We start from the raw sequence: 21,563 nt of genomic DNA, 5'->3' as shown, positions 1-21,563 counted from the left end.
CATTTTTATGATGCTGGGAAGCATACCCTTAGTCTTTTCCAAAAACTGTATCAAACACATCTTGCCATGTACTTGGAGGTCACCAAATTCAGACTATTTCAGACCAAGGGGGTAGAGAGAGCAAGTTCCAAGGAGTCTGAGCCCTCAGAATGCCCTGCCAGTTGCTCCCTCTTATTGGGGGTGGGGAGGAAGGGTCCTTCGTGTCCCTGTGCCACTGCTGTGGTCAGCAGGAAGAGGCACTTCCCTCAGGTAGGCTGGTCCCAGGCTGTTTAGGGCTTTATTGGTCATAACACACACTCTACATTCTATCCAGAGACTGATGGACAGATAGTGGGGATTTTGAAGCACTCATTGGTGAACTCCTATTAGCAGGTTAGCATGTGGTTCTGGAAGGTCTTAGTGGACATATGGCTTCTTGGGGGGCACAAAAGTGCCTTTCTGTGGCTTCACTAACAAACCATGCACTACTGTACACCCGTTGCTGTGATCCATGGACCTCTAACAATAACTGGGGCTGAACTTGTCAGCAACAGCGAGGCTTCAACATGCAGCAGCCTGCTTTTGGTCAAAGAGCTAAGCACAGCAGAGCTATACCCTCTGAACATACTCTCCAAATCCAGATTAGCCTCAAAGGCCTCATCTAGACTAGAGCTGATTGCCAGTCAGCTACCCATTGTAAATGCTAATCTAGATGCACCACAAATGTTTGTTGCTGATCAGAATAACCATAATCAGGAACGAACATCTGTGTCCTGGAACAAGTGTTTGTGAAATATCTAGATTAGCATTTACAAATGTTGCACCAGGACTAAAGATTCTAGTATTTACAAGGCCCAATAAGTCAGTCTACAAGGAAACTGCAGCCAGCCATCTGCAGGTAGAAATCTTTCAGAAAAGTCTGGTGTTCTCTGTAAAAGGCCCTCTACTGTGGCATTCCTTAGCACTGGAGGGAAATGGGATGTGGGGGTGGGGGGCCACTTTACCTACAACACAAAACTTCTTTATCAAATATGGTGGATTTTGTGTAGTTATGAGGTAAGAGAGGAGGCACATTATTCCCTTAAAGTTTTGATTTTAATGCCACAATGGAAAAAAAATGCATTTGTGTTGCACATATTAACAGTTTACTTTTTGGTAAACAGAATGAAAATATGGTTCTCTTGCTTTCCTACAATAGCTTAAGTCAGTAGTACATCACAGTATCTTTGGTCCCCTTGTAAGGCACTTCTTTGTACTGCAGCAAGACTACTTCACTTGGCTGAATGCTTCTTGACCACGTCAATGTATTCCTGCACATCATCAGGCGATCCCAGAGCAATAGGTGATCTCTGGTGGATATCTTCAGGCACTATATCCAGCACTGCTTCGTTCCCTGTAGTAGCAATTCCCTCAGCCTTCTCAATTACAAAGGCCATGGGGTTACATTCATAGAGAAGCCTCAGCTGGAAGAGAGGAGCCAAAATTAGTGATCAGTAGAGTACATTATCACAGGATATTTTGTCTAAAATGTATATCAAAGTTTTCTAGTATTAATCATACTAAAATCAGCAGTAAATATTTCAAATTTAAACTACCACTTGAAGCAAAGATCAAGCTTATTTTTAGTGTCCCTTTTTTCCTAGTATAGACAGTGAGGTTTTGGCCGTATTTGTCCTCATCTCCCACCTCGTGAACATTATGTTGCCACGTGTGCTCTTTATGGAGATTTGTTCACTTTCCTGTTGACTGCAGGCATGGTGCAGCACTTAAGTGAATGCTGAGTACTGCAGGGAAGTGGTTCTTGACTGGGGGGTGCAGGTACCCTTGGGGTATGCAGAGATCTTTCAGGGGGTACAATAACTCATCTAAATATTTGCTAGTGCTTTTTATGTAGCCTGTTAAATTATGCAAAGTCAGCACAAACTAAACTTCATACAGACAAAATGAGAAAGTAAGCAATTTTTCAGTAATAGTATGCTTTGACACTTGTGTTTTGTAAGCAATAGTTGAAGTGAGGTGAAACTTAGGGGTGTGCAAGACACAGCCTCCTGAAAGGGGTACAGTAGTCTGGAAAGGTGGTGAATCACTGCTGTAAAGTGAATGATGGTGTGTACAACACTTATTAATGAATAGATAAGTTGAAAAACAAAGTACAGGTCACTGAAGTTTGCACTGAGGAAAAAACCGTCATTGTTTGTGTAATGAATAACTGTCTTATCTCCAAGCTGAAGCAATAATTCACTCAGAAGTTTTCAAAACAGATTAAAGTTTTGCTGAATAAACAGTTGTCCTCCCCTATTCTTGGGAGGAGAAAGGGGAAGCAGACTGAGCTCTACGAATTCTGTAAGGATGGGAGGGTGGAGTACGAATGCAAGTGCCTAGAGTCACAACACTTTCTCACAGACCACCACTTTCTGGTGGTCGAAAGTAGAGGAACAAGTAGAGTGATCTGCAAGCAATAGCTCCCTATAAGGCAGTGGTTGTCAACATTTCCAGACTACTGTACTCCTTTCAGGAGTAGTTTTGTGTACCCTCAAGTTTCACCTCACTTAAACTACTTGCTTACAAAATCAGACATAAAAATTCAAAAGTGTCACAGCCACACTATTACTGAAAAATTGCTTACTTATTTTGACCATTTAATTATAAAATCAGTTGGAATATAAATGTTGTACTTACATTTTGGTGTATAGTATACAGAGCAGTATAAACCATTGTCTATGAAATTTTTATATGTAGTGACTTCGCTATTGCTTTTTATGTAGCCTATTGTAAAACTAGGCAAATATCTAGATGAGTTGATGTACCCACTGGAAGGTCTGTGTACCCTCCAGTGGTATGTGCACCCCTGGTTGAGAACCACTGCTTAAAATAAAAATCTACTGGAGATGCCTTAAACAGCTGGACGTTGAAGCTACCAATTTCAAACTGGAAATAGTCTACATTTAACAGTGAGTAATTTAACCAATTGAACAAAATGTACCAATTGCTGGCAATCTTTAAATCAAGTTTTGGATGTTTTTCTAAAAGATCTGCTTTAGGAATTAGTTTGGGGAAATTCTGCGGCCTGTGTTATACAGGAGGTAAGATGAGATGATCACAATAGTCCCTTCTGACCTTGGAGAGTATGAATCTATGAAAAAGGCCCGGGGATTGGGAGAGATTAGGGGGGTGGGAACCCATGGGCCTCTGGCAGAACCAGGAGAACAGCAGAGAATCCTACAATGATATGGTGAGAGGGCAGAACTGACTGACTGATTGGGAGAGCACACAGTTCTTAATGTGTTTTAATGCTACTTAAAAAACCCTGCAGTGTCAAGCAACGGCAGTAAATATATTCTTGCCATTTGTGCACCATAAAATTTAAAAACTGTCCATTTGTAAAAATCTTAGAATAGTTTAGACAACACTGACTGTTTCAGACTACATACTTTCTAAAATTAGGTTAATTCATTTTTACCTTTCCTTTGGGACTTTTGGAGTTGGCTGGATATAAAAAGATTCCTCCATACACTAGAGTACGATGTACATCAGCTACCATAGAACCTATATACCTCGCACCATACGGAGAGCTGCCATCCTGTATAAAGACATTTGATGAACAACCTTTGATTAAATCTTATTAGCTTTTTAGTGGTAATAACTTGGCTCTTGCATAGTGTTTTTCATCCACTGAACTCAAAGTAATTTACAAAGAAAGCTTAATTATCATCCTCATTTTACAGATAGGAAAACAGAGGTACTGGGCAAGTCATTTTGCATCCAAGTCATACAAAAGGTCAGTGGCAGAGACAAATGTCACAGGACTCCAGATTCCCATTCCAGAGCCTTAAGCATGCTACCTTCTTAATACACCTCTACCCCGATATAACGCTCTCCTTGAGAGCCAAAAAAAAAATCTTACCGCATTCTAGGTGAAACTGCGTTATATCAAACTTGCTTAGATCTGCCAGAGCACCGCTTTACCACGTTATATCCGAATTTGTGTTATATCGGGGTAAAGGTGTACTGACAAGACAATGTTAGAAACTAGAGTTTCCATCTTCCATTGGGCGGGGGGGAGGGGGAACACCAGGGCTGTCCCTAGCTCCTCTCCAAGTTGTATCCACCAGATCACACCACTTCAGAACTATAAGTTAAATCAGATCTATAGCAGAACCTCTGTTTTATGAACCCCTGTCATATTCACTCGCTTTCACCAGGCTGGGGCAAGAGACTGGGAGGGGATGCAGGCTCTGGGCTGAGGGGTTTGCAATGTGGGAGGGGGTTCTGGGCTGAGCCTGGGACAGGTGGTTGGAGGGCATGGCGGGTGCAGAAGGGCTCTGAGGGGGTGAGGGTTGGGGCAGGGGGTTGGGGGGCAGGAGAGGGTATGGGGTGCTGGTTGTGGGAAGGGGCACTTACCTTGGGTGGTTCCCCGTTGGTGGCCCAGTGGGGCTTGGCTCCACTTAAGCACATCAGCACCTCCTCCCTATCCTGAGCCGGGCCACCCCCCCAATCTGCCAGCCAGTAGTGCACCATGTGGCTATCCCACTCCCAGAAGGGAGCAACGTGCCTCTGCTGCCCCTGAGAGAGGCATGTGGCTCTGCAGGCTGCCCCTCTCTGCAGGCACCGCCCCCGCAGCTCCCATTGGCCACAGCTCCTCATTCCTGGCCAATGGGAGCTGTGGGGGCGGTGTTTGCAGGCAGGAGCAGCATGTGGATACCCTTGCTGCCCCCTTCCCTGGAGGCATGCCGGCCACTTCAGGGAATGGTGTGGGGCTGAGGCAGGCAACCCCATGGCGCTGCCACAGCCAGAGACTGATCGACTGGGAGAGTCTCCAGGATGGACCAGTCAATCGGGATCGACGGGTTGGTGACCACTGCTCTATGGGTTCCAGTGGGGATTACTTCTGCCCTTTACCCTACTGGTGGCAGGGGAGGTGTTCCAAACTCTTTCTGCTCCATGGTCAAATGCAGTGGGGAGAAGAGTCCTGTGTTGGTACCTCTTGTCATGGGTTTTTACTTGGCAACTCCTTTCCTTCTGACATGATTAAGGGCAGGAGATTCAATATCCCATCCTCCTCCCTCTTCATCATGATATCTGAATGGTGTCTAACTAGTCCCTTGTATCAAGAACAACCAGTGTGGTACTGGAACCCACAGGTTGCTGTGGAGAGAGAAGTGTTGGTTTGGCTCTGATTAGAAGCTACAACTTTGCACTGTGAAAACTAATCTACAGTTGGACTAGGCTTCAGGACAAGTAATGTTTTAAAAGCATCCCCTCTCAGATTGAGCCAGAAGGTTGAAAGCTAGGTCATTTAATTTAAAGCTAGGCAGACAGACCGACAGATTTTCTTTAGGCTTTTTGTTCTCCTCTGAAAAAATCTTCACAAACTAAGTGAATGGCTTAGTAAGGAGATGTGGCACTTCCCCTCAAGGCCACCAATTCAAAGAGGATTTGGGACAGAGAAAAAGGTTATCTAATTATCTGCTTGGAATGATTTGTTAGTAGCCTCTTTAGTTTTGTGAAAGCTTTTGTTAGCTCTCTCAGCAGAGAGGAATCAAAGACTTAATGAGAATGGAGACTTTCTTCTCACTCTTAAGGTGACTCTGCACTGCATCTTGGAGCATGCTGCCCAGCTGGGGCAGACAGATGCTAGCTCTGCTTGATCAAACATGCTAAAAATAGTGATGTAGCTAGAGGTAGCACGCAGGTGGCAACTTGGGCTAACCACCCAGCTACGGGGTGGCAGGTTTGTAGAAATTTTGGTGGTGCCCAGAACCTGCCCCCACCCAAACTCCACCCCCTACCTGCCCAAGACTCTAGGAGGGAGTTTGGGTGGGGGAGGAAGTCTGGGCTGCAGGCCCTAGGCTAGAGCAGGGGACTGGGGTGCAGGTTCTGGGAGGGAGTTTGGTGATGGAGTGGGTGCAAGGATGAGGGCTGTGGGGTGAAGGAGGGACTCAGAGCAAGAGTAGGAGTGTGGGGGATGAAGGCTCTGTCTGGGGTTTGGGATGTTAAGAGGCTCAGGGCTAGGGCAAGGGGAATGAGGGCTCTGGCTGGGGCTAGAGATAAGGTGTTTGGGGTGTTGGAGGGGCTCAGGGCTAGGGTAGAGGGTTGAGGGCATGGGGGGTGAAAGTTCTGGGTGTGGGCTCTGGGGTGGGGCAGGGCTGGGGATGAGTTTGGGGTGCAGGCAGGCTGCTCCGGGGACAGAGAGGACCCCCTCCACACCCTTTCCCTGATGGCAGCAGTGAGCTCTGGGCCCCCTCACCCAAGCAATACTCACCTCCACCACTGTCACTGCACGTGCTCCTAGGGCCTCTTTCAGGTCCAGAAATCTCCCTTACCCCCCTCCCCCGTGGTGGATGCCAGGGCTGCTGTGTGTGCCTCCTCCCCTGCTGTTGCTCCTGACTGTAGCCTCACTGGGGGTGAGGGATGGGGCTGCCTCCTTGCCCAGCATGGGGCAGGAGTGCTGACTGTGGGTGGGGGGCCCCCTGTGCTGGTGGAGGGTCCCACAGGAAAAGGGAAGGGTCTGAGATGGAAGGGCAGGCTCAGAGTCAGTCTGCCCTGGGAGTTGAGATGGGGGGAATTAGGACCCTGCGGAGGCACCATGGAGCTGCATGGAAAAGACTGACTTTCTGCTCCAGGGCCCCAGGAAGGCAAGAGGAGCTGGAGGACACTCAGACGGCAACAGGTGGGGCCGGGGGGGAACACTTGGCCCCAAATATTGGTGGAGCTGGGCTCCCGGGCTCTGAATATTGCTGGTGCCCGGGCACCACGTGGGAATACAACTCGCTGCCTATGCCCAGATACATACCTTGGCATCCAGCTGGGTTTGTAATCAGGTTTCTACCCCCAGCCACACTGCTATTTTTAGCATGCTAGCTCAAACAGAGCTAGTGAGAGTTTTGTCTACCCTAGCTGGGAAGCACAGTCCCAGCTGCAGTGTAGATGTACCTTCAGAGAGAGTTTTCTAGCTCAGACAGTGGGCAGTATGGGGAAGCCTGAATTTCAGATATCACACTCAAACATGTCTCCAAGGCTTTCAAGTGAGAACGTTTATTTTACAGCCCTACAAAAATCCACACGAAAATGCCTGTCTTTGAGATGGCATGTTGTATTGTAAAGAATTATGCCCTATTATAGCTGTGCAAAGAACTCTGCTACTGATAAAGCAGCATCTTTCACATCTGCAATAGCTGACTTTTCTTCAGTCTGATTTTGGAGTTAGATCTGGGCTAACTTCAAAAAAGCTCCTAATTTTAATCAAGATTCTCAGTGGGTCAGTTATCAAATCAAGGTCCTGCTAGCTCTGACAAGTTTAAAAAAAAACCTTAGGGTTTTTTGTTAACTTAAGGCAGGGGTGGCCAAACCATGGCTCTGGAGCTGCCTGTAGCTCTTCAGAAATTTAATATGCAGCTCCTTGCACAGGCGCCAACTCTGGAGCTGGACCTAGAGGCCCCAACTTTCCAATGTGCTGGGGGGTGTGTATGTGTGCTCACTGCTCAACCCCTGGCTCTGCCCTCTCTTCACCACTTCCCCCAAGGCCCAAGATCCTTCCTACCCACTCCCCTGCCACACCCTGGCTGCTCCCCAGAGCCTCCTGCACACTATGAAACAGCTGATTGCAGAGGGGGTGGGGATGCGGGGAGGCCCAGGGAGGTGCTGATTCACGGGGCTGCTGGCAGGCAGGATGCGCTGGGGGTGGGAGCAGGCAGAGCTGATGGGGGCTGCTGCTGGCATATTACTGTGGCTCTTTGGCAATGTACGTTAGTAAATTCTGGCTCCTCCTCAGGCTCACATTAGCCACCCCTAACTTAAGGTATTCATCAGGTATTACTCAGCCAATGCAATTAGCACTGGATATACGTAAGATGTAAAGCCACCTGTTGTCACTAGGGTTCCCATGTGGGTTTTCTAACAGTGGGTGGTAGCTCTGGGGACCTGGACAGACTCTGTTCTGGGTAATTAAGGAAGTTAACATCCAGCTAAGCACCTATCAATTTCTGGCTTCAGGGCAGGTATTCACATAGCTTTAAAACAGACCCTGCCATTTGAGTAGTCCTTTAAGCAAGAGGATAGTCAGTCATCAGTCAACTTCCAGCAGCACTAAGCACAAGTCTTGTTTCCACACCCATTCAGTACTCCAGCAAATTACCATCAGATGGACCTGTGCTGTAGGAGAGAAGGAGCAGATCCCTCACTTCCTCTTAAGTGCTGTTCCTGCATCACTGGATGAGAGGTCCTCTCCACTTAACCACCATAGAGCATGGCCTCAACCCCCTAACTCCTTTCTAGACCCAGCACTGGCTAGAGCAGCAAGGGAAACAGGATGAAAAAAATACAAGTGCTTTATTGAAAAAGTGGGAGGGAGTTATATGGTTATCACCATTAACTGAACTAGCTGCTGAAACCTTTGAATCAGCCACTGAGTGTGGTGTGGTGCTCCTTACTCCAACATGAAGTTAACACAAAATGTTGGTGTACTTAAAGTATATGAGAGAGGAAAAACAAGCTCTGTAACTTTGTATAAACAAATAGTCAGCTATGGTGGCTTACTGATTGCCAATTTAAACAGCCTAAGGAATATTTGGTACACTTTGACTTGTACACTATTAAGGTTCAGTCTTGCCTAACTTTGGCGTTTGACATCCTGCACGTATGCATGACAACTGAGTTTAAAGATTGAGGCACTGAACATTTGCTTATCTTAGAAAAAAGTTTCTCTAGAAATACCTGAGGGAATTTCTTCTTTTGAAGATACTCGGTGACTGCAGGATCAAAATATGCAGCATAGCCCTCATTGAGACTGTAGATATTTCCTTTCTTTTTGATTTTCACATTCTTATCAACCAAAATGAATTCCCCAATTGCCTGACAATAATAATAAAGCAAGTCAGTAACTGCATGTGCGTGTTCTTCACGAGACTAAAAGCGAGTTAATGCTACATATAATTTAGTGAAAACCTACTGCAGTTTCCATTTTATTTTTATAATTCTGTACTGGGGGGAGGGGAGAGAGTACAGCTCTGTAGTCTTGGACCAAAAGTCTTGCTTACCCATATAAGATACCCCAAAAGCCCTGACGCATGCAAATTTCTTCACATGATCACTCCCCATCTCCAAAATAATTCTCCTGTGTCAAGAGTAGTTTGATGCAAGTCCACTCAGTTTTTTCTTTTTACAACTGATGGCCCATGGACAGTTTCAGGGATTGTGAACACCTATTCATTAGGAGCTGGACTGAGATTTCTAACTCAATTTGACTAGTCATGAGATAGTAACAAGTTGACACTATTAGTCTGATCAGAATGAAAACAGTAATGTAGTGATGAAAGTATATAGTTATCAAATGTCTAAGGTATCTAGTCTCTACTGCAGTAAGTTTTCACATTTGTAGGAGAGAGCAAAAAATATTGTAAAGCGTCCTAGTTTCTAAACAAACTAAAAAGTTGGTAATACATGCAGACATTTAAACCATTACTATATAGAAAACATAAAATTCTACTTCCTTAAAACTACTGCATGGCACATTCCAAACACGACTTACTATTAAGTGGCAAAACCTGATTTACAATATAATGTCTTTAAATTAAACTGAATCACTGCAGACAACAGCACTGGGTGATTTGAAATAAAGTATGTTTAACAAGTCAGATGGCCAATAACTTCTAGGATGTCAAACACATGCATACACACTCCATACTTACTCTTTTAAACAATCAGGATGTGATCTGTAAGCGTAAGAGAATATTAAATATATTTCTGCATCTCTAGCCTACTAAAAAATGAAAGGTATTAGAGTTAAGGAATATACTAAACTACAAGAGAGAGTTAAGGGAAATTCTGCAAATGCAAAAAATGCTTAAATATTCATCACATCAGGTGGCACATGATGTATATTTTATTCTCTGACTAAACTATAAATTTTGAGTGAGATTGACCACTGTCTCCAGCAGAGGGGAAGAATGCCAGAAGCCTTTGGGGGTTTATCTATTCTATTTTTATAGGCATATCAACTCCCATTGGTTCTCTTAAGAGTACTGCATCTTCAGATGTTAAGATTTAGTTTGGAAGCTGCTCTGTATATTTATCCACTTAGGAAACATTTGTTCTGGAATTTTATCTGTACAAGAGCAAGCTATTCATACCAGATTTATGCTTCCTTACCGGGTCAAGCATAAAACAGTTGACACCAGATTCGATGGCTAACACCAGCATTGTGGCACTCCCATAGAGGGCATAACCAGCTGCCACAAGATTACGTCCAGGCTGTAAAGCATCTCTCTCAGAAGGTTCCTCAGGAGAAGCCTGAAATAGGAAGGGTGTCAAGATTTTTTTTTAAATTAAAAATTCCCCATGATTCATCTATTTTAAAAGCTTCATTTATTTACAGTAATGGACCCACAACAGCATATGCTGCTGTAACAAGCTACTAGTGCATGCCTTTGGAAAACCAGGCCTAAGTCAGCATGCCTTCAATGGCTGAAAAGCAGCAATAACTTAATAGATACCTGTTTTAGCTTATTGCTAGAGTAAGGTCACCAATTAAAGGGAAAAAAAAGTCTCCTTAAAACTCTGCTGTTCTGTAATGCTGACAAAAACTTCACAACTATTAGGCTGCTAGTGTGGTGATTACAATATTGGTCAACATGATAGGCATTGATCTCATTGTTTCCTTGTCAATCTCCATTCTTGCCCCAAGTCATCTTTTCTCTGGTCATATACTAGACTAAGCTCTGTAAGGTAGCGACCATTTTTGTTCTGTGTTTGCACAGTGCCTACTATATTGGGGTCCTGGTTCATAACTAGGCTCCTAGGCACTACGGTTATACAAATAATTCATGATGAAAGCACTGGAGACAGGCCCTGCTCTGACAAAGCTCTTCTATATATGGTTAACTTTATAGTCAACTGGGCTGCTCACGTGTTTACATTTAAAGTACATTCATAAGAGCTTTGCTGGATCAGGGCCAAAGTGAGAAGTCAAATGCTAGGGTGGAATGCAGAAAGTAGAAGATGGGGTAGAGATATGTAGTATCTTGGAAGTGATAATGAGTAAGGCTGAGAGTTTGTCAAGGATTCCATTACTTTCTATGAACTCAGTGACTTCTGCAGTGTCCGCTGCGCCTGCCTCTGGGGCAGCTCAGGCAGCCCCTGCACCAGCTGGAGTCTCAGGCCACCGCAACCCTCCTGCCCCCCCAGCAGAATTTGGGTGTGGAAGGGAGCAGGGGGTTGGGGCACAGGACAGGGTGAGGCAGGCTCTGGCTGGCGCTTACCTGGGGGGGCTCCCTGGAAGTGGTGCCATCCCCCTTGCTCAGCTGTTGGCAGAGGCATGGCCAGGCAGCTCTGCGGGGTGTCTCTGCCCAGAGTGCTGGCTTAACATCTTCCATTTGCCAGGAACCGCAGTGCCTGCTGCTGATGGGAGTGAGGTGTGGAGCCAGGTAGGGAGCCTGCTGGCCCCACCAACCCTCCTTTTCCCTACACCAGCAGGGGTCCCAGGCCGTGTGCTGCCATGTGAACTCCTGCGCCGCCACGCAACCCCCCCCCCACCAAAAACAGCCAGGCCGCCCTCCCCCAGGCAGTCCTGCCCACTCCCCTGTTTTATTCACTGGTATTTTTAGTAAAATGTCTGACTTCCTAAAAATAAGTGACTAAAACATCACCTTAATGAGTACCTTCAATTTGATGCAGAAATCTGAGGCAGAATTTAAAAAACAAAGTGGAACTTTTAGTTGTAATGTTTACAATTGATTAGTGCTAAGAACTTGATTTCCTTTGCTCCTGGGGGAAGTGAGCCCAAAGAAGTTACTTTCAGGTGCATCAAAACCTGGGTCAGGGTAGTTAAAGATGGACAGTGTGTCTTGTCTGAAATCACAGTAGTTTCCATGCCTGAGACATGTTAATCCTGTATTTCATATGCCTGCAAACGAGACTTCCATCTTTCAGAATGAATTAGGTATGTTAAATTTACAAGCAATGTTTAAAACTGAATCTCATCTTGGAAGCCTGTCCTCAGGCTGATAGGACTACCTGTACAAGATGGGAGAATCAGTTTAATTGAAGAATGCACATAACTCAGGTAGATGAGATTAGTATTTTGTTTGGTCTCAAGTTGTATGAGTAATTATGAAGCATTTAACTGCTGTTATCCTTTTCATTGTTAGAGGAATCTAACTGGCTAATTGATATTCAATCAGGATTGCATGTATGTAGGTCTATTAACCAAGTGTTGTGTATCACTCAAAGGTATTGTGTAAGTAAGCATTTGTAGATTTAGTTGGATTTCGTTAAATCTTCGGATCCAACTTTATTCCATCATGAGCTGCTTAAGTGTGAAGAACTACTGCTTCTCTGCCCCCCCCCGCCCCCATGACAGCATCCCACTTTACCTTTCTGTAGATGGCAAAGATAGTTCCAATTGAAACAAGGCAGTCAATGTTAGAAGAGCCATCAAGAGGATCCATGCAGACTATATATTTACCCTGGAAAATAAAAACAGAGGAACTGGTTTTAGTTATTTGCCCATCTACCCCAAATAAATGTTTTGCCACCTAATCTACTCAGGCTAATTTTTAGCCAAGAACAGTTTAAATTAAGGCTATGTCTACATTAGAAACCTCAAAGTACTGCAGCGAGAGCACTCCCCCAGCAGTGCTTTAAAGTGTGAGCGTGGTCACGAGTGAGCACTGTGAGAGCTCAGTAATCCACTTCCACAAGGGGAATAGCTCTGAGTGCTGGGAGCCCGTCCACACTAGTGTTTTAAAGCGCTCAAACTTGCTGAGCTCAGGGGACGATTTTTCACCGCCCTGAGCCAGCAAGTTAGAGTGCTATAAAATGTAAGTGTAGACAAGCCCTAAGGGAATATTTATGTAGCTATATTCTCAAGAAGTGGAATACTATTTTGATGGCTTATTTTTGGCTAAGTTTTCACCACAGTCTAATCACTTGAGCGTCTGTACGAACAGAATTTGGGAAATGTTTAACTGAAAGAACAGATGATACCACTGTTCTTGTAATGGCACATGCAGTACTGTAAAGTCTTGGTATAGCCACAAAGAAAAATATTGCAGCTAAAAAGGTCATCCTTAGCTCCTCAACGTATGCTTAATTATTACTTCACTTACAGTAAACAGCAACTGATAGGGAGGCCCTGCAACACCTAGCACCCTAGCTGTTTTTTAACTTTTCATCTTTTATAAAAAGAAATTGTGCCTTTAATTTACACAGTAGTATGAGAAAAATTTAGATCAATTTTTGTTTAGGCTCATAATTGAGCCATTAAAAAAAACCAACAACCTACCTGGTCAAGAGTAACACCTAACTCCTGAATAACGTACAGTGTACTTCAAAGAAACACCAACCTGAGATTTGTTACACCTGCTTACACATCCTACTGCTAATTTGTGGCTTTACCATGCTGTTTTCCTAATATACAAAAAAAAGTTCCTCCTGCTGCTGCATGAAAGACTCAGACAAGGGATACCAACAAAGGGAAATTTCTCTAATCCTTTACTTTAAAAGTTACTTGTAGTTCGTAAGAGTAAAAAAAAAATGGAGGTGTTTAAGTGAATTGGTATCACTTTAATCATCATGATCCCCGTAGCTGATTTAAGTCCAGCAATCCTTAATAGCAGTGCTGGCTCTTTAACACGGCAGTACTTCTGCTTTAGCTAAAGCACGTTAGCTCAGATTCAGCACCAAAATGTTTTAACATGGAGTCTCAGTTTAAAAAAAAAAAAGTTAAGGTGCTCCAGCACTGAGTCTTGTTAGCCTTTTCAACTGGAGTTTGTTTAGTTGGACAAAAGGCACGAAAGTGTCCCAACAAAACATTCTATTGTACTTTGATATTTCTTTAGGAAAAAAATTAGAAAACCACCACCACAATTTTGGCATGGTCACATCAAAGTGAGCCAGGAGAAATTCATTAATACTTCTCTCACAAACGTATACCTTCCTGCAAATACATATAAATAATGCAGCTGCATAGGCCATGTATTGAATTCATACACTTGTTTTTATTGGTTATTTTATTTTCGAAGAGGCAGGAGAATACTGGTGGAAATTTTAATATTTCTAGGAAAGACTACAAAAGTGTGTAAAACACCCCCACACTTAATACTATTCAATGACGCTGTCAATTCTTTAAGTCAGTCCTGAAGTCCTCACTCAGATTTTGCTGAGTCATACTCCTATTGACTTCAGTGAGAAGTTTGCCCGAGGAAGGACCTTTATGGATTGATCCATGAAAATAGTCATTTGGTGATTTACTAAAAATGCTATAGGAAGAGCCTGCCTGAGAACCATAGGGGAGGGGGGAAGAACACACCGGAAGTACAAACAATACAGAATTTAGGACCAAAGGGGGAAGAAAAGCTCAAAAGATGTGGGAGCAGAACCGGAGGAAAGAAACCAGGTAGGAGTGAATAGAAAATGTGACAATATTTTCCTGTATCCAGAAACACACATCTTTGGTTAAGTGCCTTTGAAATCTTTAACTCCAGTTCAATTTTTACATATTTGAAGAAAAGGATTTGTAAAAGTTAACTTGAATCCAAGTATTGACAAGTTTTGTAAGTTACTAACCCTTTTTTCAGCATCTACTATTATAGCATTTTTGTTTTCTTCTGACACAATAACACACGTAGTGAAGGATGACTTGAGCATGTTAATCAGCAGATCATTGGAGAGGACATCCAACTTCTTTACTTGGTCTCCTGTCACATTGGTGGAACCAGCTATTCCATAGCTAAAGCAATGGAAAGAGATTCTCATGAGGAACAAAAAATACAGTAGAACCTCAGTTATGAACACCCTAGGAATGGAGGTCATTTGTAATTCTGAACAAAACATTACAGTTCTTTCAAGTTTACAACTGAACATTGACTTAATACAGCTTTGAAACTTTACTGTGCAGAAGTAAAATGCTGCTTTCCTTGTATCTTTTAGCAGTTTCTTTAACACTATTATATTTGCCTTTTAAGTCTGATTGTGTACTTCCAATCCAAACGAGGTGTTTGGTTGACTGGTCTGTTCGTAAGTCTGGTTTCATAACTCTGAGGTTCTATTGTATGACGTTTTGTAAGATGAGGAGCACTATTCATGGCCCTTCCAACACTGGAGAGTTTACTTTATGCCATCATAGACCTCCATCTTCTATTATAACTTTTTTGGATGAGACCGCAATTCCATTCAATTGTTTTGATCTAGTGGCCAGTGAACTGCCTGATTCCTCTTCCTCCCCATATACTGAAGACACAGGATCCTTCATTCTGAGATTTCCAAACAGCCACTATTGTCTCAAGTCTATTGTATCAAGTCTACAAGATACTCACAATTTAAGAAACATACAAAAAAAAGCATTTAAGCATTATCTTTAATTAGTCAAGCTCTGCTGGAATAGGTTAAGACCTACCATATATACTTGTTCATTAGCCCGTTCGTTTATAAGCCGGTCCCCCAAGATGGTTAGGTAAAAATAGCAAAAACTGTATGACCCTTTCATAAACTGACCCTATATTTCAGGAGTTGGCAAACTTTGGCTCCTGGCCCATCAGGGTAAGCTGCTGGCAGATTAGGCATATCACTTCCCGCAGCACCCGCTGGCTGGGAATGGTGAACCGTGACCACTGGGAGCTGAAAGGCTCCATGCCTGCAGACACTCCAGGTAAACAAAACGACAATGTATTAGATATTCTGTTCAATGATTCCATAGAGTTTAAAATCAAATTTTGGTATAGAGCCATATATAAACTGACCCCTGCTCTTTGATGTGTCACTTTTTTACCAAAAATGTTTGGCTTATGAACACGTATATACAGTAATTAAAAGGACTAAAAATTGGTAGCCACAAATCCAGGATCTTCAAGATAATAGCTATGACTTGAGATTATATGTGACCACTTGTTCTTTCCTCCTGTAGCATCTCTAAAAATCCTTGCTCTTAGCTTCAGCCAGCCTCATTCATGAGGCTTGTCTCTTGTGACCACATTAGAAAGCTTATGCATTAGAGGTTAGTCAACTCTTATTGGTGTTCAGGGCTTCTGAATTACGCCCACATCACCATTGCATCCTGTGGAATTTCCACAGCTGCCTCCCAGCAGCTCCATTACAGGAGGGCAGCTTTATTTGTAGCTTAGGATGCATCAATTCTGCTAGTGGAAGCTTGCAGGAAACTTCCAATGAAGCTGCCCATCTTCCCCCTCACCCTCCCACTCCAGCGGTCTCCACCCATCTTCTGGTCTGCACAGAGCAGCTCCAAGTCCACAATGACACAGATATGGCAGGCACCATGCACTACTGAAACAAGCACTTGTGCTCTTCTATGCCAAACTTTCTCCAACGAGTTGAAAGGTATTTTATTCCCATCAGCAAGAGCTGGGAATGGACACTATAGTACTGGCTATTTCTTAAATCTTGAAGGCAAATTACCATAGTTTTGTCCAGTCTGCACATTATTTATTTAAATTCAATTCTGCAATTTCCTTCTAACGAGCATGGTTTAACGGAGCATTTCACAATAATTTCCTTCCATCCCCCACTGCTTCAAAAGCGAAAGGCATATGATAGTATTTCTCACCCATCTATACATGACTTGAACAAACACCTCAGTGGAAGATAATTTCCTGCCCAAACCAAGGCCAAGAGGAAAAGGAAAGTGCTGCTGCCTCAGTCTCCAAACAAATTACACAGATACTGTATTGAGTAAAACTTCTGGAGCAGTTTTTAAAGGGTCAGACAAAGCCATCTGTGTCAGACAAGAACCATCCATAATTCAAACGCGTACAGTTCTCACATCTGTACATAAACTTTTTTATTTCAAAAACAAGAACATGGGGAAAGTTTGATACACAGAAATTCCTCGTGCTGGCTCAAACACAGTTTTCAGCTGGCATGAAAGTGCTGCAGTTGATCCCTGAGAGGCAGTAAGTAGGTTGAGGGGAAGAATTCTTCTGTCAATCCAGCACTTTCTACACAGGTGTTACACTGGCAGTGCTACATCTGTCAGGATGTGGATTTTTATCCAAGAGATGTAGCTATGTCAGCATAAGGTTGCAGTGTTGATCAGCCCTATATTTTAAGTCAAGATAGCTAGTCAAGTCATTTGTAAGTCCATTAAGAGGTTTTACTTCCATTTTACAGCAACTTTTTCACAACACAAGGAGTTTTGTCAATTCTCTCTAGTGCTAACATTCATTTCTAAATTATAAAAAGGCTACTCTGTGTTGCTGGAGGCCTTTTGGGTAACATGTTTTGTCACTTGCTGTAAGCTGTCAAATTAGTAAAGTTTCCATTAAGTTTCTCACTAATAAAACAGGTAATTTATTGTAGGCATTTCTAGAGACCTGTTAAGTACAGTATCTGGTGAGTGATAAATATGCAAAATAATTAGAAGTAGGTTACAGTGCACTAACTTCAGTTTATATTAATCATTACAAGAAAATAAGCACTAGCTTCTTTCCGATGCTACCATTAAGCACTTCACTGTAGTACTAGCTCTGATTGCCTAGATACTGACACATCCCAGCTCCTCACAAGGACTGACTCTAAAAGTCTTATTCTTTCACAACTTCGTGCAAAACTCACTTTTCCCCCCCGACTGCATTTTAAAAAAAAGGGTTTTAATTAAACTGATTAGAGTAAAGTGGTTCTAGGATAAATCAGACTGCAGCTGATAATTCAGCCATAAGTCATCAAGATGTCTTCCCATTCAAAAATTGGCAGTTGCTGAAAAAAGTTTAATTGCACAAAGATGTTATCAACTGCAGGCTCCTTTGAAGGCCACTTCATATCTTAGTTTCTACCATATCAGTTCTAGCACAGCACCAGCTCTGCTGTGGTTAAGGTTAAAACCAGCAATCTGAAGCCAAAATCTGACTGCTCTAAAATCCAGTTACTCTGCCTGTATTGAAATTGTCTTGTTCTTGTTTTTAAAAGAGAGGGTCAACACTATTACATCTACCTTCAGTAAATACCCACTAGAGAGGAGGAACAATATCGAGGGTTTTACAAAGTTAGAAAAAGGCTGAGAGCTTATTTACATGATGTGTGTGTGCGTCCCAGCTGGAGTGTAAATTCTAGTGCACACCAGCATGCAGATACTTGCTCTCTGTGTGGACCCTGCTGGTGTGCACTAAAAGCTTCTTAGTGCATACTGACTTAAACATTAAGAAACTTAAGTGTATACCAGCCCGTGTGTGTGTGTGTGTCCCCATGTAGATAGCAAGTGTGTGACATGCTAGTGTGTATTAGAATTTACTCCCCACCTGGGATGCACTAATACCCCATGCAGACATGTCTTTAGATGGAGTTTTGGAACGTCTAATCATTTGGTTTACCTGCCAAGCTAATATAAAATTTGAAAGGTCATTTTTTTAATTTTTACCATTATACTAGAGTCTAAATCCTGAGAGTTTTTTTAAAGTAAGGTAATAGGTGATACTGAGAGCATTGAGTACAAAAAAGTTTTTCCATTCCTTTAAGGTAGCTTTTTTGTGCTACCTGACAAAATGCACTCATTATTTCCACGGAAGCATGAGCTGAACTGAGAGCCCAAGACTGAGAGTTTAATATCCTTTTAGCATGTGAACGAATGGACTAATCCAAACAATATTTGCACTTATAAAACTTCTGATTGGCGGTTAGTCAGAAGCCATAAAGGTAGTAACAAGAGTAAGTGCAACTGCAGATCATCTCTTGTCCTTGATCTGTGTACAGCTCTGCTAATGCCAAGAGTTGCTTACTGTTTAACAGAACTCCTAAATGCACCAATATCCACAGTCAATGGGAATTTCACTCAAAGAAAGACGGTCAGGATATCCATAAATAGGCATGGGAGAATTTGACTTTAATATAATTTGACTAGTATCAAATTAAAAATGCTTATCTATACATTTTCACAGTTGTGCTAAGCTTTTATGTTTATAGATTTAAATTTTCATAACTGCAAGAAATTGCAGAGGTGGGCGTGCCCAGACAGTTATTTGCTAGCAGATGCTGAGATTCAAAAAGCTACAGCTTTATAGCAATTGGCAAGTTGTCAACATCATATGTCAAAATATGACATTAATAGTTGGCTAGTATTTCAGCCATTTTAAATAACTTTAAAGGGAAATAGGACTATTTTTCATTCACTGTCCAATCCCTTTGGAAGCTACAAATAGGGCACGTTTCAATCTTCCTTCTTCTGAGTGCACTAGTTTGGATTAGATTGCTTAAATACATTTAAATCAGAATTGAAGCTTCTGCTCATTACGCTATAACGGTTATATGGGCTTTGCAGACAAGGAAAGTGGGCAAACAGGGAAATGCGAAGTGTCTTTTTTAAAGTCATAATACAAACTGAAGTTAGCAAGAAGACTCCACAGGTGAGATTGAGCCAAGCACTTTCTGTGCAATAACATTTCCCTGAACTGTAAATACCCACCATTTGAAGCAATTGCCACAACAGTAGGCTAGAGGACAAAGGTTCAAACTTAATTCTGAATTTAAACATTTCAAAAAATTTTTAAACTTGACAGTATTTAAGTACTAATGCAGTGCAGTTGTGCTGTCTGCAAACATAGCAATATTGAGCAATATATAGGCAGGTAATAAGCTTAAGAGTGTACGAGCCAGAGATGGCAAGAATACTCAGCTAGGCAAGGTGTTGCCTAATTAATAGATTAACTAAGATTAAGAATTATATGAATAGTGTTACAATTATCCATGGGGGGAGGGGGAAGGATCACTCAGTGGTTTGAGCATTGGCCTGCTAAACCCACAGTTGTGAGCTTAATCCTTAAACGGCAGCATTTAGGGATCTAGAGCAAAAGGGTCGGTCTGGGGATGGCTCCTGCTCTGAGCAGGGGGTTGGAGTAGATGACCGCTTGAGGTTCCTTCCAACCCTGATACTCTATGATGCTGCAGCCTGTCAACACTGGGTTTGCCATACCTGTCTGGCTATTAAGTAGTACACATCTTCCTTCCTGTGTTGTTTACATAGAATCAAACAATGTTATCTTAACGGCCAATGTAAGCTTCCTCCACCTTGTCCAGTCCTTACAAGGCAACTTTAGTTTGATATGCAGAAAATGAGATTTGTCCTGCAAGGGCACCTTTGGGCCACGCTTCAGAGGACGGGAGTCTTGGTTTTTAGCGGGGTAGAAATCTGATTCCCAATAACCTCTGTTAGCCTAGGATTGCAATTAATATGTGCAGGGCCCCATAACGCCACATCGTGCTTTAGTCACCTAAACTACCGTCCCTGCGTTGAGGGACCTACGGGGGAAACCCCAGTTCTGCAAAGCCCCACCGAGCAGAGCGCTGCCGCAGGGGCGCCGGAGCCGTGGGGCCAGGGCCCCATCAAATTACCTGCCATAAGGGGGGGGCGGAAACATACCGGGCGGGGGCGGGGTTTGGGAGGGAAGAGGCGGCGCCGGTGGCCCCACCACCCCGCACTCCTAGGGCGCTTGCGCCGCTCCTGGCTGTGCGGGGCCCACGCCGGGTAAGGGCAGTTTCGCTCACAGACCCCCCGGAAGCCCTTCCCCTGCAGAGGTGGCGGATTCCCGCCTCTGAGGTGCAATCCGGGCTGGGCTGGGGTGAGGGGCCCGGCAGGGCGACTCTGCCCCACGGTGAGCCCGGCTTGGGCGAGGGGACTGGGGCTAGCGGCGGCGGGCGACTCACAGCTGGGCGATGCCCGCCTTGCGCACGGCGGTGGAGATGGCCTTGACGGCGGTGCAGACTGCGCTGAGCAGCCGGGTGAGCTCCCCGGTGCCCTGGGCCCGCCTCCCCTCCTCCATCACGAAGCGGGTCAGGGTGACGACGTTGGTGTCGAAGGGGGACTGGTCCGTCATGGTGGCGGCAGCTGCGGGGATCGGGCTGGGAGACTGACCGATCGCCACGGAGCCGCAGCGAGACCCACACGCCGCCTCCTCCGTTGCCCCCCGGGAACTTCACCAGCCGCGGGGAGAGGGAGTGTCCCGGCCCGGACCTATCGGCAGGCGGGGCGGGGAGCAGCCGGCCCCCCGGGATCCGCCCCCAAACCCGGGCTGCTTGCCTGTCACCTTGTCCCCACATCCTTCTCTCGGCCCCGCCCCCTGCGTATTTTACCTCTTAGCCCCGCCCCCAAACCGGGGGTGCTTTCCCCCCCCCGTCCCCACATCCTTTCGGCGCCGCCACCTGCTTATTTTACCCCCTAGCTCCGCCCCCTCCCCAAATCCGTACTGCTTTACCGTCACCCTCTTCGCCAGGGCCCTCCCTCTTCTCAGCCCCGCCCCTCCGACCACATGTCGCTTGCCTTCTTCCCTCTTTATCCCCACTGTGTTGGGCCCTCCCCCCACAACATTTCCACCTCCCTCCTGTCCCCGGGCCTTTGCTTTGCTCTGCTCCTCATAGCTCCGAGTACTTGCTAAGGGCCCAGGAGCCCAGAGAGTGGGTTAAATATTGGAGATAAACTAATCCCCACTCATCTTGTCCAGGACACAGACATATGCATGGCTGGATCTGTGGGAAAACAATTAGTATATTCAAATTGAAACTCTTTTATAGGTGGGTTGGGGTATGTGATAGATTGTTGCTTCATCTTCCCCTACAGAAAACCACCAAAGTAAAGTAGGAAAGGCAGTTCA

The 21,563-nt window shown here is 44.3% G+C and overlaps 2 protein-coding genes across 10 annotated transcripts in view; one reads left to right on the top strand and one right to left on the bottom strand.

The window, feature by feature from the left end:
• Positions 1–1,052: 1,052 nt before the first annotated feature.
• LOC127047538 (fructose-1,6-bisphosphatase 1) lies at positions 1,053–20,913 on the bottom strand. Its single transcript, XM_050945937.1, has 7 exons — positions 20,620–20,913; positions 14,542–14,704; positions 12,348–12,440; positions 10,126–10,266; positions 8,692–8,829; positions 3,440–3,559; positions 1,053–1,442 (listed from the first exon to the last, which is right to left on the bottom strand). Exons 1-7 carry the CDS (start codon positions 20,787–20,789, stop codon positions 1,251–1,253), a joined length of 1,017 nt encoding a protein of 338 aa, XP_050801894.1. The 5' UTR covers positions 20,790–20,913; the 3' UTR covers positions 1,053–1,250.
• Positions 20,367–21,563, top strand: part of AOPEP (aminopeptidase O (putative)) — a 365,070-nt gene continuing 363,873 nt past the window's right edge. For 8 of the 9 annotated variants that reach the window (XM_050945698.1, XM_050945696.1, XM_050945707.1 and 5 more), the window contains exon 1: positions 20,374–20,567. The gene's annotated coding sequence lies outside the window, so the exon portion shown is untranslated. Of the gene's footprint in view, positions 20,568–21,563 lie in introns of all 9 variants that reach the window. The other variant, XM_050945697.1, reaches the window with a different exon arrangement.

Source organism: Gopherus flavomarginatus, chromosome 3 (assembly GCF_025201925.1).
Source record: "Gopherus flavomarginatus isolate rGopFla2 chromosome 3, rGopFla2.mat.asm, whole genome shotgun sequence".
NCBI classification, from domain to species: Eukaryota; Metazoa; Chordata; order Testudines; family Testudinidae; genus Gopherus; species Gopherus flavomarginatus.
This window is presented reverse-complemented; position numbering and strand designations above follow the sequence as displayed.

Coding starts and splice junctions, on each gene's coding strand:
- LOC127047538 (XM_050945937.1), bottom strand. CDS start 20,789: ATGACGGACCAGTCCCCCTTCGACACCAACGTCGTCACCCTGACCCGC. Junction 10,267..12,347: donor TCTTTGCCATCTACAGAAAG/GTAAAGTGGGAT, acceptor TTCCTATTTCAG/GCTTCTCCTGAGGAACCTTC. Junction 3,560..8,691: donor AAAAGAAGAAATTCCCTCAG/GTATTTCTAGAG, acceptor GTCTTTATACAG/GATGGCAGCTCTCCGTATGG.